General features: G+C 41.7%; 2 protein-coding genes across 4 annotated transcripts; one reads left to right on the top strand and one right to left on the bottom strand.

The window, feature by feature from the left end:
* Window positions 1–4,627: 4,627 nt before the first annotated feature.
* LOC135508032 (translocation protein SEC62-like) lies at window positions 4,628–7,052 on the bottom strand. Of its 3 annotated transcripts, none has more exons than XR_010450741.1 (4): window positions 6,225–7,050; window positions 5,404–5,582; window positions 5,000–5,146; window positions 4,628–4,716 (listed from the first exon to the last, which is right to left on the bottom strand). XR_010450741.1 is itself a non-coding variant. In XM_064927929.1 (4 exons), the coding sequence occupies exons 1-4, from the start codon at window positions 6,234–6,236 to the stop codon at window positions 4,656–4,658; spliced, it is 279 nt and encodes a 92-aa protein (XP_064784001.1). In that variant the 5' UTR covers window positions 6,237–7,052; the 3' UTR covers window positions 4,628–4,655. The 3 variants fall into 3 exon arrangements, 2 of the variants coding, with proteins under 2 accessions (XP_064784001.1, XP_064784002.1); XM_064927929.1 differs by having other exon boundaries at window positions 5,000–5,026; window positions 6,225–7,052; XM_064927930.1 differs by lacking the exon at window positions 5,000–5,146 and having other exon boundaries at window positions 6,225–7,048.
* A 1,163-nt stretch (window positions 7,053–8,215) lies between these two features.
* Window positions 8,216–23,551, top strand: LOC135508031 (calmodulin-1). Its single transcript, XM_064927928.1, has 6 exons — window positions 8,216–8,344; window positions 12,702–12,732; window positions 13,245–13,388; window positions 16,138–16,244; window positions 21,741–21,876; window positions 22,552–23,551. Exons 1-6 carry the CDS (start codon window positions 8,342–8,344, stop codon window positions 22,578–22,580), a joined length of 450 nt encoding a protein of 149 aa, XP_064784000.1. The 5' UTR covers window positions 8,216–8,341; the 3' UTR covers window positions 22,581–23,551.
* The last annotated feature ends 450 nt before the right edge of the window (window positions 23,552–24,001 follow it).

Below are 24,001 nucleotides of genomic sequence, written 5' to 3'. Positions count from 1 at the left end.
GTAGTGCGTGACAACACATATATTGTAAATTATTTCAATGGGTCCTTCTTATTATAATTCTATAGTTAGAATATAAATAATAGTGGGCACTTTGAATGCAGTGTTTGACATGACAATGAATGAAAATGCCATGGACAAGTTATTGTAACAGGATAGGAACCAAAGTGATTTTCAGTGTTTCCTCAGGGACCCTACAATCTTTGGCTACATTAAATCTTTATTCATATAGCCAACATATTCATGCTTCGCCTATTCCTCTTTGATTTAGAACAGGTATGGGGGGCATCCGGCCTCTGGGCCGTATACGGCCAATGAGACCGTTTGATTAGGCCCCCGAGCCAATTCATAAATACATTTGTTTTAAAAATTAATTTGAAAAAACTTTAGCTGTTGTTTTTCATGTATTTTTTTTAAATCCCTCACCCCTGATTTAGAAGATACTGTTGCACAAACAACATGCTAATTTAAGCCTCCTCCACCAGTACTGGTATCAGGCTGTATTAGCTAGCTACATTTGCTCTGACTCAGTACTTTATTAGCGAGACAGCTAACTAATGATTAGCATTAGTGGCTAACACAATTTAGCTTAACTTGCTAAGAAAATACAAACTAGCTGTTTGCAGATGTAAGAAACACAAACTAATATTGTAATTATAGAATTCTTGTGGATTTATATTAAGATCAAAAGTGGAAACAACATTGTTGTCGTCAAGCAACAACAAATGCACTCCTTGAGTGACAGGGGGTGGGACTAGATCTGTGTGGAAAGCGTGAGAGAGAGAGAAAGAGAGCGAGAGAGAGAACGAGAGAGAAAGCGAGAGAGAAAGAGAGATGACTCAAGTTCGCTGACCCTCAACACTGGGGCCCCACAAGAGTGTGTGCTCAGCCCTCTCCTGTACTCCCTGTTCACCTACGACTGTGTGGCCATGCACGCCTCCAACTCAATCATCAAGTTTGTAGACAACATAACAGTAGTGGGCTTGATCACCAAGAACGACGAGACAGCCTACTACAGGGAGGAGGTGAGGGCACTCGGAATGTGGTGTCAGGAAAACAACCTCTCACTCAACGTCAACAAAACAAAGGAGATGATCGTGGACGTCAGGAAACAGCAGAGGGAGCACCCCTCCATCCACATCGTAGGGAACAGCAGTAGAAAAGTTGGAAAGTTTTAAGTTCCAGGGCGTACACATCACATAGAAACTGAAATGGTCCACCCACACAGGCAACCTCAGGAGGCTGAAGAAATTTGGCTTGTCACCCAAACCCCTGACAAACTTTTACTGATGCACAATCGAGAGCATCCTGTCGGGCTGTACCACGGCCTGGTAAGGCAACTGAACCGCCCTCAACAGCAAGGTTCTCCAGAGGGTGGTGCGGTCTGCCCAAAGCATCACCGAGTGCAAACTACCTGCCACCCAGAACACCTACAACACCCGATGTCACAGGAAGGCCAAAAAGATCATTAAGGACAAGAACCACCCGAGCCACGGCCTGTTCACACCGCTATTATCCAGAAGGCGAGGTACATCAAAGCTGGGACCGAGAGATTGAGAAATAGCTTCTATCTCAAGGCCATCAGACTGCAAAACAGCAATCACTAACTCAGAGAGGCTGCAGCCTACATTGAGACTCAATCACTGGACACTTTAATAAATGGATCATTGGTCACTTTAAACAATGCCACTCTAAATAATGCCTACATATCTTAAATTACTCATATCACATGTATATACTGTATTGAGACCCAATCACTGGACACTTTAATAAATGGATCACTAGTCACTTTAAACAATGCCACTTTAAATAATGACACTTTAGTAATGTTTACATATCTTACATTACTCATATCAGATATATATACTGTATTTTATACCATCTACTGCACCTTGCCTATGCCGAACGGCCATCGCTCATCCATATACTATATGTACATATTCTCAGTCACCCCTTTAGATTTGTGTGTTTTAGGTAGTTGTTGGGGAATTGTAAGATTACTTGTTAGATATTACTGCACTGTTGGAACTAGAAGCACAAGCATTTCGCTACACTCGCATTTACATCTGCTAACCATGAGTATTTGACCAATAAAATTTGATTTGATGCAGCGGGTTAAAATATAAAAACGGATGTTACATACGGCGTATCACGTTTAACAAACCGAACATTCAAATTCCGTTATAGAAGGTAAAATAAAAACCCAAACAGTTCCGTGCAAAAATACCGGTATATAGTAAAATACGGTATACCGCCCAGCCCTAGCTCAAACGCATTAAGAAATTCCACAAATTAACTTTTAACCAGGCACACCTGTTAATTGAAATGCATTCCAGGTGACTACCACATGAAGCTGGTTGAGAGAATGCCAATATTGTGCAAAGCTGTCATCAAGTCAAAGGGTGGCTACTTTGAAGAATCTTAAATATAAAATAGATTTTGATTTGTTTAACACTTTATTGGTTACTACATGATTCCATGTGTTATTTCATAGTATTGATGTCTTCACTATTATTCTACAATGTAGAAAATAGTACAAATAAAGAAAAACCCTGGAATGAGTAGGCATGTTCAAACTTTTGACTGGTACTGCATGTAAATATTGATATTGATATTATATTTCTGTATTTAATTTTTCAAATCCTTTGCAAAAATAAAAACATGGGGTATTGTGTGTAGTGTAGATGGTTCAGAAACAAATCTATTTTAAATTCAGGGTGTAACAACAAACCGTGGAATAAGTCAAGGGGAATGAATATTTTCTGAAGGCACTGTATATTTGTATTCTTCTTTCCACTCTGTCATGTCGGTCATTATTGAGGAGTCACTACAATGTTGTTGATCCATCCTCAGTTTTCTACTATCAAAGCCAATGAACTCTGTAGCTATTGAAATCTCCAATGGTCCCATGCTTAAAGATATATTCAATGTCGGATTTGTTACTGTTACCCATCTACCAATCACTGCCCTTCTTTATGAGGCTTTCAAAAAGCTCCCTGGTCTCTGCAGTTGAATTTGTGGTTGAAATTCAATACTTTACTGAGGTACCTTACAGATGTTGAATGTTTAGGAGACAGAAGAAGGGTAAGTCAATCAAAAATCATATCAACCCCTATTATTTCACACAGAATATATAACTTATGTGATTTGTTAAGCCAAATTTTACTTCTGAACTAATTTATGCTTGCCTGAACAGAAGGAATGAATACTTAGAGTATGCAACAATTATATTTTAGTTAATACATTTGTATTAATTTGTAAAGATTTGTGTCATTGTCTTTTCACTTTGACATTATGGAGTATTTTGTGTAGCTCAATGACAATATATTACAATTAAATCTATTATTTTATTCCCACTTTCTAACGCAACAAAATGAGAAAAAAATTCAAGGGGGTGTAGAATTTCCACAAGCACTTTCTATATACCCCTCCACAAGCACTTTCTATATACCCCTCCACAAGCACTTTCTATATACCCCTCCACAAGCACTTTCTAAATACCCCTCCACAAGCCTTTTCTATATACCCCTCCACAAGCCCTTTCTATATACCCCTCCACAAGCCCTTTCTATATACCCCTCCACAAGCCCTTTCTATATACCCCTCCACAAGCCCTTTCTATATACCCCTCCACAAGCACTTTCTATATACCCCTCCACAAGCACTTTCTATATACCCCTCCACAAGCACTTTCTATATACCCCTCCACAAGCACTTTCTATATACCCCTCCACAAGCACTTTCTAAATACCCCTCCACAAGCACTTTCTAAATACCCCTCCACAAGCACTTTCTATATACCCCTCCACAAGCACTTTCTATATACCCCTCCACAAGCACTTTCTATATACCCCTCCACAAGCACTTTCTATATACCCCTCCACAAGCACTTTCTATATACCCCTCCACAAGCACTTTCTATATACCCCTCCACAAGCACTTTCTATATACCCCTCCACAAGCATACATCCTATTATTAAACTCACTAGGACACATAGCTTATATCTAAGAAGCGCTCTGACAGGAAGGAAGGAATTTACAGCAGGTGAACTCTTTCACTTCCGCACCCTGACTGTGGGTTGCAGGCAGGCAGAGGGCTGAAGTAGTAAAACCACCTGTGAGATATGGATTACTGCAGGGCTGCAGACCCAAAACTCTCAGTGCAGCATTTATTATCAACCCCCCCCCCCCCCCATGATGATGCGGACTGTAATGAAGGCTCTGGCACCTGCAGCTGGAGCTGACTGACTCCCTCTCTGACTGACCTTGAGTTCGGAGCAGAACCAGGCTGCTGGCCAACAGATACCCTTTTCACACTATTGTGCCAACCTGAACCGGACTGTGCTGGCTCAGATATTTTATTTGCCAGGCCAGTGCAGTATCGTTTAGCTTGGCTCAGCTCTGTTCAGCTCACTAGCATGGACAGGGTAAGAGTGGGCAGATGATGGCTGATGAGCGGCTACACAAGAGCTGATATGGCTGTAGTGGTGCAGAGATGAGGGGGGAGTGAAGGGGAGAGACGAAGAGTGGAATGTGCTGCAGTGGTGCAGTGGAAGGGAGGTTACCTACCGAGCGATGTCTTCTCTGTAGAGCAATTTTTACTCCAAGTTGGAAATGTCTGCTCTTCTGTCCACGCAGAAGGGCCAATCGGTAGGGGTCTAGAGGTCGTCCAGCCACACAAAAGACCCCTCCCCCTCCAGCTGACACTGCACCTCCTCACTATAGACAGAAAGAACAACACCGTTAGGATCAATGCAGAGTATACACCTCGAAAGAAGAGTTGGCTGACATGTAACAAGTTAGTGTTTTCATGATTGTATAAAAATACAATACAAATACAATAAGAGTAGAGTACAGAGCTCAAATATAATGGTGTACTTTTAAGTCAGAAAACATTGATAGTAAAGCACAGATTAGTTGTAAAACATTGGTAGTACAGTACAGATCCAAAACATAATCCTAACATTAGGCTAATTTAACTGTAGCTTCAAAGACGACTTACACAAGTCTCCTGTTTAGGAGTCTGTCCCTGAAAGAGAGGCATAAAGACGTGTGTGTGTGTGTGTCGTAGTTAGTTCAGAGTCTGTCAAGAAGAGCTCCTTCAACTGGCAGTCAGCCTAGACACCCAGAGTAGACCTCCTGTAACGCACTGAGCCACAGACACTTAATCTCAGTCCTACCCAGCAACAACTTGTACAGTATTACCAGTCATGGGCATGTATTTAAAAAGCATCCTAGGGTAGGAGTGCTGGTCTAGGAACAGTTCACCCCTTGTCCAACTGATCCTATATCAGCACTCCTACTCTGAGATGCTTTATACATTTGAGCCCAGTCCTGAAATCCCTACCAGAGCATGTAAACCTGAGTGACTGGGTCTCAGTGGGAACAAAGGGAGTGAGGTCATACGTGTGAGGTGTAGTCTCAGCCTTTTTCAGGAGATCACTGGAGTAGATAGTATTTGAATATGAGCCACTGCTTGCTGTAGAGGGTTCTCCATTCTTCTTCTTGTGCTTCTTCTTTTTATTCTTCTTCTTCTTTTTATTCTTCTTGGATGGGTAGCCATTCTTATCCTCCCTATCTGCTGTCTGTCAGAAATGTTAGTAGTAAATATTTAAGTACAAATACCACAAGCTATTGACTTTTGGGTGAAACTCTCAACAACGGTCAATGCTCAGATCATACCATCCCACATCCCAACACACAAAGCCACTCGATAAAACCTCCAGTGCTTCTCAAAGAGGGCAGAATGCCTTATCCTGTCTCCTGTACAATGGAGCATGAAATACTATTATGTCACAGAGGTAGGGAAATAACTGAATAACGATTAAAGAATTTTATGATAATAACATCTTGTTTCTGCTGGTCGCTGGTGGACAGAAAGAACATCGTCGGTGCAGAAACTTTGATTGCTCAGCCATTCTCGTTCCGAGGAGAGAGAGGAGGCATGTCTAATCAATCGCAATTAGTTCTCGCACTGTGTCAATGGGTTAGGGTTTTGCATTTTGGGGGGACGTCAGCTATGTTACGAGCAGACTGTGTTACCGATGGCAAAGACACTTAGGTAGCTATAGTAAAATTGTGTTGGGAGCTATTTAACTAACAAACTAGATCAACTATCAAGCTGACACTGACAGCTCTTTTAATACGTTCTGTCAAAGGCAGAAACGTCGCACTTGCGTTTACTTTCACTAGATCTCTTAAACATAAATAAACATTTTGGGTATTACCTTTAGGTGCATTCTCAGGTTTTGTATTTGATAATCGTACAAAAGCTGGAAATAGAGCCATGTGTTGTTCTCCTCTGCATGTAAACAGTCGGATAACTATGACGTCATCTCGGAAGCGACTGTGGTTTGTTGGAGGGGTAGTAGCTATAATTTTAGGCTAAATCATGTTATCTTGATGGCACATTTTATGATTTAGTTTAGCCTATTCATCTTTGAGCATGAATCAATCAGTCACTTCCATAAACTGATTAAAGCGTGAATGTTGTTGGGATTCATCGTTAATTCAATGGTTTGCCAGTCCATTGATTGTTGCAGGCTGCGAGATAATTGTCTAAAATCAATCATCATTACTATTAAACAGTTTGTTTAGCCATAGTAAATTGGTAAATCTTGATTTTTGTATCCAGTACTGGTCTAATTTACAAAAAATACTTGGAATCAGCACAAGCTTTCTAATATTGTAATTCTATGACTTCATCGAAACCCGCCATTTAAAATTCCGCGACTACATGTTCCGTGTATGTTTACGGTGACCAATCGCCTATCACCACCACTCCTCCCGAAAAACTCAAATCGAGCCCTTGCCAGGTGAGGAGGAAACTACAAAGACTGAAAGAAACGTCTTGTCGTAAGCAATTATTACAGTATTGCAAAAATACTCTGTGTTACAACGTAGACTGTCCGGTTACACCATTTTCCAAAACCACTGAGGTAACATTAGGCGCCATTGCTTGACGCATTGCAGATCCAACGTAGCCAATCTTAGGCGCTCGTACAGTGAACAGAATATTGCAGGTCCACAGTAGCCAATGAGCAGCGCCGTCTCAAAAATAACCGCAATTTCTCCAGCGTCAACAAAGAGACAGGCCCGTGTGTTCTAAAGTATTCTTCCGCAGAGATAAAACAGTGCGTTGCAAAAAGTAGAGCGCCTGTGTTCCAGCTCGAGCTCATCAGAAACCTGCCAATTCATAGGCACGGGTTGCATTCAGTACTTTACAGTGCACAGACATACATTTTGTCGAAGTAATCTACAATCTGTACTGTTTGCCAAAGGACCAAAGCCGCTGCCACAACCTATTCTCTGCCTATGTCAACAATTGACTGTTTTTTTTGCAACTGTTTTTTTGTAACACCTTATGTGTTAGGTTTTGTATTATCACAAACAGCATGCAGAATTGAGATACACAACCTAGTAATTATTTGCACACACCGATCAAAATACAAATGCATGAACTGAATATATGCTTTTCACTTTATTTGAGAATAACAAAGAATAGGCTATAGATATTGAATATGGATCCCCTACTAAGGTATGCTCTCTATCTCATGCTTTCATTATTGGAAGAAATTACAGATTTAGGATATCATGAAATCTTCTGGAAGCAAGTTGGTTCTGAGTTTGCAAAACATTGGAAATAAATATTTTATTTTCACCAGTTGTATTACCAAGGAGTCCAACTATAAAACTCCATTATTGGTACATTTGTCAATGACTGATATTGGGGAATTAATATGAATTCAATATTAATACACTTGCCTACTTCTGTTGCAGAAGTTTAAATGGTTAATTTGTCATGAAACTTTGAACCACTATATGTTTTTACTTTCCCAGCTCTATCATCTGTTGAAATAAATCTATTATATTCTCAGATTATCATTATCGCCATATGCACCAATAAAATAATGTAATGCATATGTGTACCTTTTCCTTTGAAATATAAATATCTATCTGGTGCTGCTCATCTACAATGCAAAAATAAAGGAATGGTTGGTCAAATGTAGATGTATGAATAGTTGAGTGTGTAAGTAGCCTACTTTCACCATGTAAGTGTCACTGTTGTGCTGTGTGTGGTCAATGGCTTTATTTAGTGCCAATGAATCTCTGCTAGGCAAGTTGATGCTGAGGAGTGAGGGATCCAGGCTGCCTGTCCTGCAGTGGGAAAATGCGGAAGTGAGTGAGGACGGTTTTCAGCGGCGGAGGAATACACCAAGCTATATAGACACAGATCGCGAGAACTACACAACTTCAGCCCATCATTAGAGGTCCACGGGAGCTGGTCAGTCTCGTAGTCTAGTTTTAGAAAACAAACCAACCAACCCATCCAGCGCCGTCAGACATGGTAAGTATAATATTTTGTGATTGATTCGAAATATCCTTTTTAGGTAAACTATAATGAAAGGCAGGAATGCAAAGTTTGCCTGCAGAGGAGGATTCGCGTGAAACGATGAACGGTTAGAGTGAGCATGCGTCGATTGCTGGCTTGTCAGATTGTTGGGTGTCATATCTTTATTGGAGGCTACAATTCATATTGGTCGGATATAAGACGCATGATAACTCTTTAAGAAGTTTATTTTAGGCTGATAATCGAGGCAATGGCTTTCATCATGTCAGCGAACCATACCTAACTATACGCGTCAGTGAATCAGGCGCAGTTTGATTTTAATGTTTAACAAAATCGGTGTTATGAGCCGGTAATGTTACGTGTTACTGTCATGTAACAGAAAATGTGAGCTATCCAATGTTGATCAAACGGAAGCTGTGAAACCCTTGAGATTTCTGTCACTTCCACATGCACAGGCAGGCGAACGAATGTAGCGATCTGTTGATGCTGTTCGAGGGACCAGTGCATGCTGCTGTGTCTACCCCCCCGCCCCCCAGAAAATCACTAACATTCAGAATTATATAAATGATTAAATACTTTTGACACGATGTTGCATTTTTTATTTTTTATTAGGCGACTTTGATCTGATTCAGCAATGCACTTGATCGTATCATTTGATATATTATCAATCTTTTTCAGGTTCTGTTACTAGTCTGAACGATGTAAATGTGTCGTTTCATGTATCTTTTGGCCTCTGGAAACATCAGGGGAACCCCATCTATGGAACTATAGGCTACTTGGTGGAATATTAATGACGTTTGATTTCAATCTGCTTATCTCACTTTTCAATGCTTACAAATCGTTTATGGACTTGTTATTTTTATCACGGTTTCCGGTCATTTATGGACTCTCTATTTAATCGAAAATGTAATCTGCGCCATTGTTGTGTGTGAGATCGAAAGTGATGATATAGCCTCTATGGTAATACTTTTAGAATAGCTGCCCTATCTCTGACTGGACATGCATATGCTTGACTTGTGCCTTGGTCTTATCACTTTTTATACACGGATGGAGAACAATGTATTGAATATCATGTGGTTTTCCCGTTCGTAATTAACTTTACGGTTGTCACGGGAGGATCAACGTCCATGAGATCTCTCGCCTGCCTAAATTGGGGGGCTTAATTGTGCTGTATAAGCAGCAGGAAGACAGCGTGAAAACATTAATCTCTAAGTAAATGATGTTATTGTGCTCAATGCACACATTGTTTCTCTGAAAGCATGGAAGGAATGTCTCCACCGAAGTAGTGATAACAAAGCTCCTGATTGTAGACTGAATGAAGCCTTTCATATGGACACACACATCAGTGTGCCCACTGGCCTGGGTACACTGGGTCCACTGTTTTGGCCCTTGCTCGGATGTTTGCCCACCACACCCAATCAATCAAATCTTTTTAGATGTGTGTTTGTTTGTGTGCTGTGAAGGCGTGAACGGAAAGATTGTGGGTCCTCTGTGCTCTCTGCTGTAGTTGTGGAGTCATTGACCTTTACACGGCGTCCTGTTGTGTGCCATGACCAGGAAATGAATTGTGTGTTTCCATGCAGAAATGGCTAAAAGATGGACTCTGAGATTATCTGCTCTATTAGTTGGTATTTTGACACGATGTAGGAAAAAAATGCCATTACTGTGACTGGACTTTTTCTCTCTCGCTTTACTGGCATTGAATGGCCACAGGCTTTGTTAGTATACATGCAGGGTGACTGACTGTCTTAGCAGAGCCTCCCAACTCCGAGTGCGGACAACCAGCTCAAATTATAATTATTTATCCAAAGTAGGGTGATTCTAATGCATGAAAAAAGCCTTTGCTATATACCATTCTGTGACAAAGTTGCACATTTACCATGTTCATGCCATTCAACATTAAGTAGCAATAACCAATGTGTTGAATATTTCTGCAAGCGATTGATGAGCAAGGGTGTGTTTGGTGTATGTGATCATATAGCCTAGAGGATTACTATGCCCCGTGATATCACTGCACATTATATCACACGCTCATACGATATGGTAGTGTCTGATTAACTCCATCCCTCTGCTACAGGCCTATGTGATGTGTTCAGGAGGAAAGTGGAGCTTTAGTCATGTGGGCAGACGCACAAACTGGACATGGCAGTGACAAGAAGCCTATCACTCACAGATGTTTTTCTCTGTGGCACTACTCTACCACCACATGGCCCTCGGGGATCATTTGTCAATGTTGTGTGAAAGTGGCAATACCACGCTGATCAGCAGCTATGCTGTTTTTAGTTCTCATATGGAGGCCAGATTCCTGGGGAGGTTGTGTTGCGCTTGTGAATCCAGGTCAGATTCCTGGCAGATGGGTGTGTGGCTGTGTGTATAGTGGCGTGAGTGTGTGTTAGGGGTCTTGTTCCCTGCCTGGGGTGCTGGAGGGAAGAAGGGTGTTCCTGGCTGAGGTCCTGTAGGCTGAGGCTGTACTGTGCTAGCCCTGAGGAGCCAGCAGGGGTAAGGAGGAGGACCTCCCCTCTGGGGACACTGCCAAACAATACTGCTGATGGTTCAGAGAAACAAAGCCAAGGTATAGCTTAGATGAAAGCCAATCTATCAGAGGGGTTAGTTGACAGTGACTGTACAATAGACCTGACACCTTGATGTGACAGTCAGCCCCTGCCAGGCTCTGTGTGTGTGTGTGGGGCTGCCAGACAGGGAGCCATCAGCATCTATCCTCTGACCCTCGATGCTCTCTCTGTCTCACCAACCTGGTGGGGGGCCCTAAGCACCACATGACCTGGCTTTAATCATGGAAATGATCCTCCAGGGCCCCTTGTTGGTTTCTGTAACCATACCACCACGCTGACAGCCCAGATTGCGAGGTGGCGAAAAGCACGACACGATACATCAACCCCAGAGCTTGTTGAAACGACCCATGGGGCTGCTCTCTGTATTTGGATATCCTAACTTTCACATGTTTGTTAGGCTGCCACTACAGTGGGAGGTAGCCAGTCAGTCACATCACTGCCACAGTAGCCTGCTTCAGGTCAGGTAAACCCTGTTTCAATATTGGTCAGTCTAGTCCTCCTCTCTGTCTGGTGCTAAGTTCAGCCAGCTGAGCCCCACTCCCAGAGACTTGACACAGCTTGACACTGCTCCCCACGTCTCGGAGCCAGAGAACTGACCAACATAGCTCCAGACAGGCAGGCTGAGGAGAAGTAAGAGAACCATGTTGCCCAAGAAGACACACTGCTACCAGGATGATGACTTGGTTTCTCTGTCCATGGTGTATGAGCTTCTGGACCAGCAGCAGTTCTTCTACAAGGAGCTGATTGAGCAGCAGGAGAGGAACTTCAAGACCTTCTTACAGATGCTGGTGGACTCCATCAACAGTCGCATCGACAACGTGGTCAAAGAGGTCCAGGACATGAAGAACGGCCTGCATGTTACCAAGACTGAACTGGTGGACGTCAGGCGCCAAGGCAACATGAATGCCAAGCGGGCAGAGTGCCTGGCTGAGGGGCTGGTGATTGTGCGGGAGGCCATGAATGCCCTCTCCTCCAAGGCTGGGGTGTTCGATGGAAAGCCGAAGAAGGGTAATCTATGTCTGGGCGGCAAGCCAGACGCGAGGAAGGCGGACACCTGGCAGGACCAGCCTAAGGCAAAGAAGCTGGTGGCTGACCTAACCGACCTGCACTTTGGCGAGTTTCAGGTCCCCAAACTCTATGCCCTCTGTATGAATGATAAGGGAGCTGAAACTGGTTGCGTGATGAGGGGGGACGCCGGTGGTGTGTAAGCAGAGAAACGGGCTCGAGTCTAGATTAACCAGTTAGCCTGCCCTTCTGTTGCTTTCTTATTGTCAGTCATTTTGGTCAGTACACCTGTGTAGTTGAATGAGTGATATCAGATTTTGTGGGAAACATGGCTGGTTTGGCTTGAAGTGTATATGAGTCTGTGTAGGTGACTGTCAGTGTCTTAACTGTAGTCCTGGCCTACATACACACAATGCAGGAGTATCTTAAATTCAAGTGGGAAATGTCTGGCCTTTCCTCCATGGCATTAATGTGCAATGTAGCTCAGCAGTCACAGAGTAGACAGGCAGCCTGACCGTGTGTTTTCAACATCAGGTTACTGTATTCTCTGCTCTGCCTTAGCTGGATCAATGCCTAGACTTTGTAGTATTGTATCTGTTGCTCAGAGATCACTGTGTACATACTGTTGCTCAGAGGTGGACTGGGAAGGAAGAAGTGGGTCAATTTTTCTGTAGTGCTGCTTGTGTTCAGTCTTTAGTCACAATACCAAGCCATTGATCTTTTTTTTTTAATTATTCCTCTCTCCCTCCCTCTTTCTGCCCCCCCCCCCCTCTCAGGCCGACCAACTAACAGAGGAGCAGATTGCCGGTAAACAGTTCAACGCACATGCACGCACACATTTCAGTTTTCAGCTGTGTGAATATTTCATTTGCGTGAGGCATGTCGGCTAGCTAGCTCTGGACGGCTGCTTGACATTCCTGCTCTGGATGTAATGGCAGACTGAGACCTGGCAGACATGCCTGTTGTTGACGAGACTTTTTAGCCACTCAACTTTACAATAAACAAATGTAATCTTTTCAAGCCGTCGCCATATCATAGCCCATGAGGTCAAACTGAGGTGTGATTTTTTTTTTTTTTTTTTATTATTTTTTAATATTATTGCTTGAAAATGTAACTCAATCCAATTAACAAATGTAACCTAGATGAGATGGCCCATACCTAAATTCTATGTACTCATGACTAAGTCGCTTTGGATAAGTGTCTGCTAAATGGCATACATTATGAGTAGTCAGTGACTGTCTAATCAAGTTCTTTAATGTAGCTCAGCTGTGATCTTTCCTTATTTTGGACACAACTAACTGTTGCTGTCTTCTCTGCAGAGTTCAAGGAGGCGTTCTCCTTGTTCGATAAAGACGGCGATGGCACCATCACAACCAAAGAGCTGGGCACCGTCATGAGGTCGCTGGGACAGAACCCCACCGAGGCAGAGCTGCAGGACATGATCAACGAGGTCGATGCTGATGGTGAGTTGGTTCCACCTGCTACGGTGTAGGGTGAAGTTGCACCAGAACGCGTATTTTTCCCACTAATAGTTAAGGTTAGAGAAGAGGAAGCTGATCCTAGATATGTACCTATAGGGAAACATCCCTGTGGAGTGGATCCTACTAGGGTTGTAAAGTTCCCAGGTTTTACAGAAATCCCTGTGTGGTGGATTCCTGGAGGGAATAAGCAAGAAGGGAATTTCTGTAAAAGCTGGGAATTTAAGCAAGACCGATGTACTACTCCCATCTCCTTGGGCTATGTTATAATGCAGATGTGGGTGTGTTCGGTCACTTCCCTGCTCTCCCTTCTGGAAGTGAACCCAACAGTGATGAACATCGATTCTTATTGATAGAGTTATGGACATGTTTATCCACGGCCTAACTTGTCTTAGTGCTGGGACTGGGAGTACTTGCATTGATTATAATGACTGACTGTCACTATTTAGGTCAGTCAGACCTAGCGACTGCCTGCAACAAAGCCAGTTGAATAATGGCAGCAGGTAATAATGGCCTAGTGAAATCCATGACATAATCCACTCTGAGCTCTGCTCTGCTGGGATGCACATTCTCTGAGGGCCCAGGGAAGGAGCTCTGCGCAGCCGTGGTACACCCTGTTTACACACACGGTAGTACCCGTCCATTCACTCAATGGGGGAGTTGAAACACCCAGTCTGTGCGTTATACATAAGGAGGGACTCGGCCCGCCCTGTCTAGACTGCAACAGTAACACACACTGGGGAACAGTCAGTCTGTACTACACTGCCCTCTATACGTAATCAAATCAAATTTTATTTGTCACATACACATGGTTAGCAGATGTTAATGCGAGTGTAGCGAAATGCTTGTGCTTCTAGTTCCGACAATGCAGTAATAACCAACAAGTAATCTAACTAACAATTCCTAAACTACTGTCTTATACACAGTGTAAGGGGATACAGAACATGTACATAAGGATATATGAATGAGTGATGGTACAGAGCAGCATAGGCAAGATACAGTAGGTGGTATCGAGTACAGTATATACATATGAGATGAGTATGTAAACAAAGTGGCATAGTTAAAGTGGCTAGTGATACATGTATTACATAAGGATGCAGTCGATGATATAGAGTACAGTATATACGTATGCATATGAGATGAATAATGTAGGGTAAGTAACATTATATAAGGTAGCATTGTTTAAAGTGGCTAGTGGAATGAGAGGTGTGTGTGTGTGTGTGTATATATGTGTAACAAGAAATTTGTGGAAAGTCTGATCTACTTTGTGAATGACACAAGTACATTTTCCAACAGTTGTTTACAGACTGATTTTATTTAACTTAATTCACTATCACAATTCCAGTAGGTCAGAAGTTTCCATACACTAAGTTGACTGTGCCTTTTTTTTAAACAGCTTGGAAAATTCCAGAAAATTATGTCATGGCTTCAGAAGATTCTGATTGGCTAATTGACATAATTTGAGTCAATTGGAGGTGTACCTCTGGATATATTTCAAGGCGAACCTTCAAACTCAGTGCCTCTTTGCAAACTGAAGAACATCATCCCAGTCATGAAGCACAGCTGTGGCAGCATCATGTTGTGGGGGGTGCTTTGCTGCAGGAGGGACTAATGCTCTTCACAAAGTAGATGACATCATGAGCATGGAAAATTATGTGGATATATTGACGCAACATTTCAAGACATCAATCAGGAAGTTAAAGCTTGGTTGCAAATGGGTCTTCCAGATGGACAATGACCCTAAGCATACTTCCAAAGTTGTGGCAAAATGGCTTAAGGACAACACAGTCAAGGTATTGGAGTGGCCATCACAAAGCCCTGACCTCAATCCTATGGAAAATTTGTGGGCAGAACTGGAAAAAGTGTGTGCGAGCAAGGAGGTCAACAAACCTGACTCAGTTACACCAGCTCTGTCGGGGGGAATTGGAGAATTCACCCAACGTATTGTGGAATGCTACCTGACGTTTGACCCAAGTTCAACAATTTAAATGCAATGCTACCAAATACTAATTCAGTGCATGTAAACTTCTGACCCACTGGGAATGTGATCAAATAAATAAAAGCTGAAATAAATCATTCTCTACTATTCTGACATTTCACATTCTTAAAATAAAGTGTTGATACTAACTGACCTAAGGCAGGGAATTTTTACTATGATTAAATGTCAGGAATTGTGAAAATTAGTTTAAATGTATTTGGCTAAGGTGTCTGTGAACTTCCGTGTCTGTGTATATATCATACACACATACCGAGCGAACGAGGACATGTGGAGTGGAGAACAGAACAGACATGCATTAATTCACTGGGGAACTGTATGTCAGGAGAGGGAACAGCTCTGCTCAGAGGAATGGTCTTAACCAGGAAACACACATGATCTCGCACACACAAGCTCACTCCACTGTACCTGGAGCCCCCCTCCCCCGTCACACACCCTTGACAAGCCAAGACTAATCCAGGTTAAATGTGATCAGTGTTGGTGTGAGTGTCTGCTCCAAATGGTTTAGCCAGACCCCCTGAAGTTCTGATCCAGTGACCTTCACTGCTCTCTGTGATCCTGTCATGGCTCCCTTTTGCTTTGTATTAGAGGCATCTCAACCCCTTCCAGAGCCTGTTGTAGTGGTACTCAGCCCACTCTGGACCACGCATGGCCCACTGCAACAGGGGCTTAAATCCCTGATAAGCAACTTTCAATTCTTTCTGTTTAAAAAAATAAAGCTTCTCTTCCCCCCCCCAGGCAACGGCACCATTGATTTCCCAGAGTTCCTCACTATGATGGCCAGGAAAATGAAGGACACAGACAGCGAGGAGGAGATTCGTGAGGCGTTCAGGGTATTTGACAAGGTAAGGATAGTGCCAGTGGTGTGTGTGTGTGTGTGTGTGTGTTAGGGCTGGGCGACATTGCAAAAATATGTTATCTCATTTGTTTAAAAACATTTTTTTTAGACAGTATTTTTAGTTTTTGAATAATAAGTTGTACATTTGCTTTATGAGTAGTGAGTGATCCTAGGCTGGCAACATACATTCTAAGTGATTTCAATGAGTCTTAATTTTGATTTTTATACTGTTCAATTCAACTTCGACCAAAACAAATTTCAGCACTCATCATTTCTACATTTCCTGCACTCCAATTGCAGTGGTGGAAAAAATACCCAATTGTCTTACTTGAGAATAATTTAAATTATAAGGTAATAGAAAATTACTCAAGTAAAAGTCACCCAGTAAAACACTAGTCAAAGTATTTGGGTTTTAAATGTACTTAAGTATCAAAAGTATAACTAATTTCAAATTCCTTATATTAAGCAAACCAGATGGCACAATTTGTATTTTTTATTTACAGATAGCCAGGGGCACACCAACACTCAGACATGATTTACAAACAAAGCATTTGTGTTTTGTGAGTCCTCCAGATCAGAGGCAGTAGATGTCAAGAGAACATTCCTGGTCAAGTGTGTGAATTGGACTATTTCCTGTCCTGCTAAGCATTCAAAATCTAATGAGTACTTTTAGGTGTCAGGGAAAATCTATGGAGTAAAAAGTACAGTGTTTTCTTTAGGAATGTAGTGAAGTAAAAATGATCAAAAATAGTAATGTACAGATACCAAAAAAAATGACTTGAGTAGCACTTGAAAGTATTTTTAATTAAGTACTTTACACCACTGCCACGTAGAGCTGCACGATATGAGCAAATAATCTAGGACTTATTTTTAACCAAATATTGTGATTTGACTTGCGAATTAGAGAATGTTGGAATCATGGACATAGAATGACTATTCTAATACTATAGTTAGAATAAACTAGTGGGCACTTTGAATACAGTATTTGAGATGACGACAAATGAAAATGCCAGGGAGGAGTTGACAGGGTAGGAACTAAAGTGTTGATACTCGTTTCCTAGGGGACCCTATAAGCTTTTGCTCCATTGCATGTTTTCTCTTAGCTACTTCATGTAGCTAACATATTCTTGCTTTGCATATTCCTCTGATTTAGAAGATACTGTTGCACAAACAACATGCTGATTTAGGTCTACAGTCACTGGTATTATCAGGCTGTATTAGCTAGCTACGTTTGCTCTTACTCAGTACATTTATTAGCATTAGTGGTTAACAATTAGTCTCAAGATTTAGTTAGTACTTTCTTAACAAGTTGCCCTATCTGTTTGCTGATATAAGAAACACTAACTAATAGTGCCATTATAGAATGCTGGTGGGTTTATATTAAGAGTCAAAGTGAAACAACATTGTTGCATGTGCTATATTGACCAAGCAGACTGAACGCAAGTGTCTCGTGGTTGAGGAACATCAAATGTGCTCCTTGAGTGACAGGGGGTGTGGCTAGGTCTGTGTGGAAATTAGCAGAGAGAGCGAGTGGACAGATGAGTCAAGTAGCAAAGTAAAAATTAACATTACAGATGGCATATCACATTTAACAAACCAAACATTAAATTACTGGTATAGAAGGTAAAGTAAAAACCAATCCGGTCCCTGCATCAATACCTGTATATATAAAATATGGTATACCAGCCCTAGTGTGTGTGTACAGTCTTTACTGTACTTGTGGGAGGGATTACATGTTTACAGAGTTGATATTGTATGAGATTAAGCAATGTACAGTGCATTTTGAAATCATTCAGGCCCTTTGACTTTTTCCACATTTTGTTAATGTTACAGCTTTATTCTAAAATGGAAAATCCTCAACACATAATGACACAGGGTTTTAGAAATTTTCGCAAATGTATAAAACATACCTTATTTACATAAGTATTCAGACGCTCCGCTATGAGACTTGAGCTCAGGTGCATCCTGTTTCCATTGATTATCCTTGATGTTTCTACAACTCGATTGGAGTCCACCAGTGGTAAATTCAATTGATTGGACAGGATTTGGAAAGGCACACCTGTCTATATAAGGTCCCACAGTTGACAGTGAATGTCAAAAACTAATCAATGACGTCGACGGAATTGTCTGTAGAGCTCCGAGACAGGATTGTGTTGAGGCACAGATCTGGGGAAGGGTACCACATTTCTTTTGCAGTATTGAAGGTCCCCAAGAACAGTGGCCTCCATCGTTCTTAAATGGAATACGTTTGGAACCACCAAGACTCTTCCTAGAGCTGGCCGTCCAGTCAAACTGAGCGATCGGAGGAGAAGGGCCTTGGTCAGGGAGGTGACCAAGAACCCGATGGTCACTCTGACTGACAGGGCTCCAGAGTTCTTCTATGGAGATGAGATGGGGGGGGGGGGGACCTTCCAGAAGGACAACCATCTCTGCAGCACACCACCAATCAGGCCTTTGTGGTAGATTGGCCAGACGGAAGCCACTCCTCAGTAAAAGGCACATGACAGCCTGCTTGGAGTTTGCCAAAAGGCACCTAAAGGACTCTGATCATGAGAAACAAGATTCTCTGGTCTGATGAAACCAAGATTGAACTCAAGCATTTCTACAAACCTGTTTTTGCTTTCACATTATGGGGTGTTGTGTGCTAATTGGGGGGGACTATTTCATCCATTTCAGAATAAGGCTGTGGGAAAAGTCAATGGGTCTGAAGACTTTCCAAATGTACTGCTTTATTTGTTTATCTATATTTCTCCACTGTTTGTCAAGCAGTGTATGATCGGTAGGGCTCTCCCCAACTAAATAAAAAAATCTTGGTCGACCAAGACTTCTTTCCATCAATTAATTGGTTAAAATGTGTATTTTACATATTGACACATCCTACGTGTTTTTAATTAACTATATGCACTGCGCTTGTCTGACGCTTTAAGTGAACTGTTTGAAATAATTAAGACGCACACAGATGCCGAGAGGGGGTCTGACCAGCAATTGATTTGATTATGCCGGTCTCTTTTTTTTAAATTTTTTATATATATATGGCAGAGTTACTGTGAGACTAGCACCCTTTGTTACCTAAATCCCTAATTTGTTAAGGGAAAAACACTCTTCCCTCAACCCTTGCTCCCTCTCTATGTGATACATGTATCTCGTGCATGTCACCAGTGGGGCTTGTCCTATAGCGTATTAATACATTGGTTATAACGAACTTTGAACTGTAACACGTGACAGCAAAATGGACATGAAATATACATTTGATATGGCAGAATGTTTACTGGTTGCTCAGGAGGTAAAGGGGAAGTCAGATGTGTAACTTGACTAGTTGTGGAAAATACTGGAGGTCAGGAGAATGGTAAGGAGCAACCGCTGCGTGCATATGTGTGCCAAACAGATACTGTATAGGTGACAACTTCTGACTGGTTGGAACAATGTAAACAACACTACATAAATTATAAGCTTCCCAGAGAGTCTAACATTTTGTTTGTTAAGCCTACTATCAGAGCAAAGACTAAGCGATTTGAATGCAATTTCTGAAATGGAACGGTTTGTATAAGCTTATTATTCAAGGCTCGCTTTATTTTAAAACTAAAATGCTTGATTGCATTTCAAATCATGAAAGCTGTGTCGTGTCTTTGGCTATGCCGGATTAAGTGACATGCTATTCTATAAAATAATCTCTCTGTAATTAATATTACCTGATTGAGCTAATAATGTAAATGTAATTAACTAGAGTCGGGCACCACGAAATAATATTTATAGAGCTGTTAACTTTCGAATAAATTCTTAAAGACCAAGTAATATTTTACATCAATAGCAGTTAATATTAATCGTTATCGGCACGAACCCTGGCTAACAAGTTGAGTCAGCAATACAAAATTGGGTTTATTTATTTACTAAATACCTAACTAATCACACAGATGGAAGGCCGTGTTGCCCAACCAAGTCCTTTGTCCTTTGAAGAATGTCTCTGGTAAATTGAATATGTAGTAATGTCGTTGGGTGGTAGACTGGATACTCTGTCTGTTCCTTCCTAACCTAGTTTTGCAGCTGCGGTTGCTAACTCAACGGCTAGGAGGCATCACTTATGTAGTGAATAAGATTTCAAAAGTTCATACCATTTGCAACCAAAGTTCATGCTGATGTTGGCTTCATTCTGAAGTTATTATCTGAACCATTCTGACATCGGACCGTCGTCCTTGGCACAGGAGGTTATATTGTCGTCAAGGGCTTATATAGGAAGGGAGAGGAGGGCGTGTTTGAAAAGTTTTATAGCCCATGTCCCTTCACTGATTGAGCAGAGCCCTATTATGAAAACCCAAATCTCACATTTTAGAAGCTAAAATCACATTTCATCCCATCACGAATAATTTCTTATTGAACAACAATTCCTTGTGAATCCGATTTAACTCTGTAGACTTTCCACTGTAGTTTAATCTTATCATTGATGAGAATGTCTCAGATGACATCGAACTGACATCATATTCATTAAGTACCACCGCATATGTTCCATTGGTCGGATTACCAGAATATAGTTAATTTCCCCCCACCTTCTGATGTTCCCAGAATCTATGTTAACCAAGGGTTTTGCAAATGTGTCATCAGTAGGGTAGAGAGAGGAAAAATGGGGGAAGAGGTATTTGACTGTCACAAACCCACCCCCCCCATGCCAACGTCCTCACACAGCTGTCATGACGTGAACAAATGAATGATTGATACAGTAGCCTGTATAGGCCTAAGTTACGGTATTTATACTAAAAAGGATGCACTCTTAGGCCTACAGCTCAATGGTGGTTATACAAGGCTGCTATACTAAGCCTAAAGCCAGGCACATTTTAACAGTCAGGCTATTGATTAGTCCTAATACATTTTATTTGACAATTAAGGCAAGGGCTGTTTTCTCGTCTCAACCGCATTGTTCTCAACACCAATATGCTGGTTAACTTTGCTATTATGCCTTAGCAACATGGGCTAGGAAAAGGGGCCAAATCAACAGCGCACTGATGTGCTTCAGAACCGTGGACAGCGGCCCCTATCCAAAGCAGGAGAAAATGCGTTTGTTATATAAAATATATATTTTTACATTTGTTGCACCAGTATGGTATGAATGTATGTGTCTTAGACTGATGAACCGTGCCATCCAAACAGCATCCACAATGGAGCAGTCCACTCAGACATGTGCCAACCACTGCTTGACCCAAAGAAATCTCGGGCGACCAGCGGCCTAAACAACAGTATACTAAATGGGGTTAGCCCTAATGATCAGTGATATCCTGTATGGTTGCTCTTCCTGCATACGCAGTTACAAGGTAGTCCCTTTGTAAAAAGACTACCATGGCTTTGTTCCAATATCCACACTAGTGTACCATGACACGTAGCATGCATGCCTGTCCTAAAATGAGCATACTGCAAGCATACATTAAATTAGTATGGTAAAGTCCCTTTGGAACTGTTTCCCTTTGGACCTGTGTTTGCCGTGAGATGTCACACGCTCACTATCTCTCCCTTGCAGGATGGGAATGGCTACATCAGTGCAGCAGAGCTCCGTCACGTCATGACAAACCTGGGAGAAAAGTTAACAGACGAGGAGGTCGACGAGATGATCAGAGAAGCCGACATTGACGGAGACGGACAGGTCAACTATGAAGGTAGGAAGAGGACAGTGCTTCGTTCTGCTGTGTAGGAGTGTACAGTAGATCACAGCAGTGTCCTTATGGGGGACTGTAGTCAGTAGAGCTGTCACCCACAAACTCCTACTGTACAGCCAGTCTTGGTTTTCTGCCGCTCCCCGTATCCCTTTCTACAGCTCTAATTCCTCATCCCTTTCTACTACCTGATCCCACTCTACCACTCTCATCCCCCTCTTCTCTCTCTTTCTTACACCCTGATTCCTTTCTACAATCCCTATTTTCCCCCTTCTCCTCATCCCTTTTCTATTGCCCTGATCCTCTTCTAATTTTCTGATGCCTGATCCCCCCCTCTTCACTCTTATTTCCCTCTTCTCTCCTTTTTACCATCCTGATCCCCCTCTCTTCACTCTACTGCGATCATCCTATTACTGCCCGATCCACCTGTTCTGTCGTCCTGATCCCTTATTTTCTCATCCCTTTCTTATAGAATTGGTCCATCTCTCTCTAATAGGATATTTGGCTTATGTAAACAGTCTTCATAAGATTTAATTGTATTATGATTTGTCTTTAAGAGACTTTCAATTATTATTTTTTTGATTGATTGTCTGGATCTGACATGTAATTGCTGCCTTGATCAGTGGTTGGTGGTTTTCTCTTCATTCTCCTAATGTCTGATTTTTGTTTTGTTCACAGAGTTTGTACAAATGATGACAGCAAAATGAAGCTCCCCTACCCTTCTCCTGACCTTAGAAGACAAAAAAAATCAGTCAAATGTTTTACTTACCTCTTGCAAAAATATAAATTTATTCATACTGTTTCTGTATAGAAAACATAACTGAATGTTGAAAAATGAAAAAATCAGTCCACATAAAAGTAAAAATAAATACAATTAAAAAAATAAACATCTGCATGTACTGGTTAGTGGTCCTGTCCCCAAAGATGAGTTAGACATCAGTAATAACAGAAATAATACCTGTAAACGAAACCGTCAACAACTAAAGAAAGCACTTGGCAAACTGCTTATTGGTTCCTGTTGCTAATGGTAACGTTTGGGCTGACCAATCGCCTTTTCTTTTCCTGTTTCTGTTCTTCATGCATGCAGCTTGAGACTGGTGACGCAGTCTAGCCAATGGGCTCACTCTGATTCCACAGCGGTTTCGAGGGTACCGCCGTGGGGTTTTGGTACAGTCTATGTTGAGAGAAAGAGATAAGAGCTCAGATGGGGGGGGTGTGTGTGTCATACTAAACTCGCATAGAGATGAAATGAATGGGACCTTTGCAGTTTGCTTAATTACAAAAATATATTTTTAAGAAAATTATCATTAAAAAAATCATTTTAGAACTGTTTGGCATGTTGGGAATATTTGGATTTCTGTTTCCTTGTTATGCGTTGAACTTTGGGTATGATTCGAGGGGGTGGGAGGTGAGCTGAAGAGTGGTTTTTCCAGACTCTTTTTACCTGCTAGGGGAAGTCTTTTTGGCAAGGAAACGCGGTTATATCGTCAATGTTTTTATCTTCTGTTTCTCGACTCTGACCATGGTTGAGTGTGGGTTTTGATCAATCTACAGCGCATCTAAGGTCTTCAACACCTGAGTCTTCTCTAGACTGTTCATCTTGTTCAGTTTAGTTCATTCCAAGTTGTACATGCTAGTCTTTTAATTTTTTTTTTCCAATAAAAGACCATGAACTTAACCTTAACTCCTTTCCTTTGTGTGTGTGCAGATCTGTCTATTGTGAAGGAATTGTATTACATTAGAATAGGACTGATTTTGATAACCCAAATATCTCTGTCCTTCAATTTATTAATGCACACCCTCACCCTGCTTCTACACTGACATTAATTACCCATTCTGATAATTGCCTGACCTATGATTTGATGACTGGCATCTAATTTTAGATTAAAAGATACAGCCCACGTTTCATTTTATCAGAAACCTGAAGGAGCTCACTATCCAGGAAGTTATTAAGTGGCTGAATGGATTGGTGCGAACACCCCACTGTTCATTTGGCAGTACCCCCCCCCCCCCCCCCCATCTAGACCAGATGTCGACACGTTAGCTTGAAACGAATGGCTGTCCTAAAATTCTTGCAATGATCCGGAGCTGAGCCTGCTTCCCTTCCAAGCCAACCAAATCTACCGCT

This window comes from Oncorhynchus masou, chromosome 21, assembly GCF_036934945.1.
Source record: "Oncorhynchus masou masou isolate Uvic2021 chromosome 21, UVic_Omas_1.1, whole genome shotgun sequence".
NCBI classification, from domain to species: domain Eukaryota; kingdom Metazoa; phylum Chordata; class Actinopteri; order Salmoniformes; family Salmonidae; genus Oncorhynchus; species Oncorhynchus masou.
The sequence above is the reverse complement of the archived record's forward strand: the minus strand, read 5'-3'. Positions and strand labels throughout refer to the sequence as shown.

Bases quoted from the DNA above. Each gene is read 5' to 3' on its own strand.
- LOC135508031 (XM_064927928.1), top strand. The intron at 13,389-16,137 runs GTGAGTTGGTTC...TCCCCCCCCCAG, and splicing joins CAACGAGGTCGATGCTGATG to GCAACGGCACCATTGATTTC. The intron at 21,877-22,551 runs GTAGGAAGAGGA...TTTTGTTCACAG, and splicing joins CGGACAGGTCAACTATGAAG to AGTTTGTACAAATGATGACA.
- LOC135508032 (XM_064927929.1), bottom strand. The intron at 5,027-5,403 runs GTATGACCTCAC...CCTCTCTTTCAG, and splicing joins GCTGAGACTACACCTCACAC to GGACAGACTCCTAAACAGGA. The intron at 4,717-4,999 runs GTAAGTCGTCTT...TTCTGTCTATAG, and splicing joins CTCCTAAACAGGAGACTTGT to TGAGGAGGTGCAGTGTCAGC.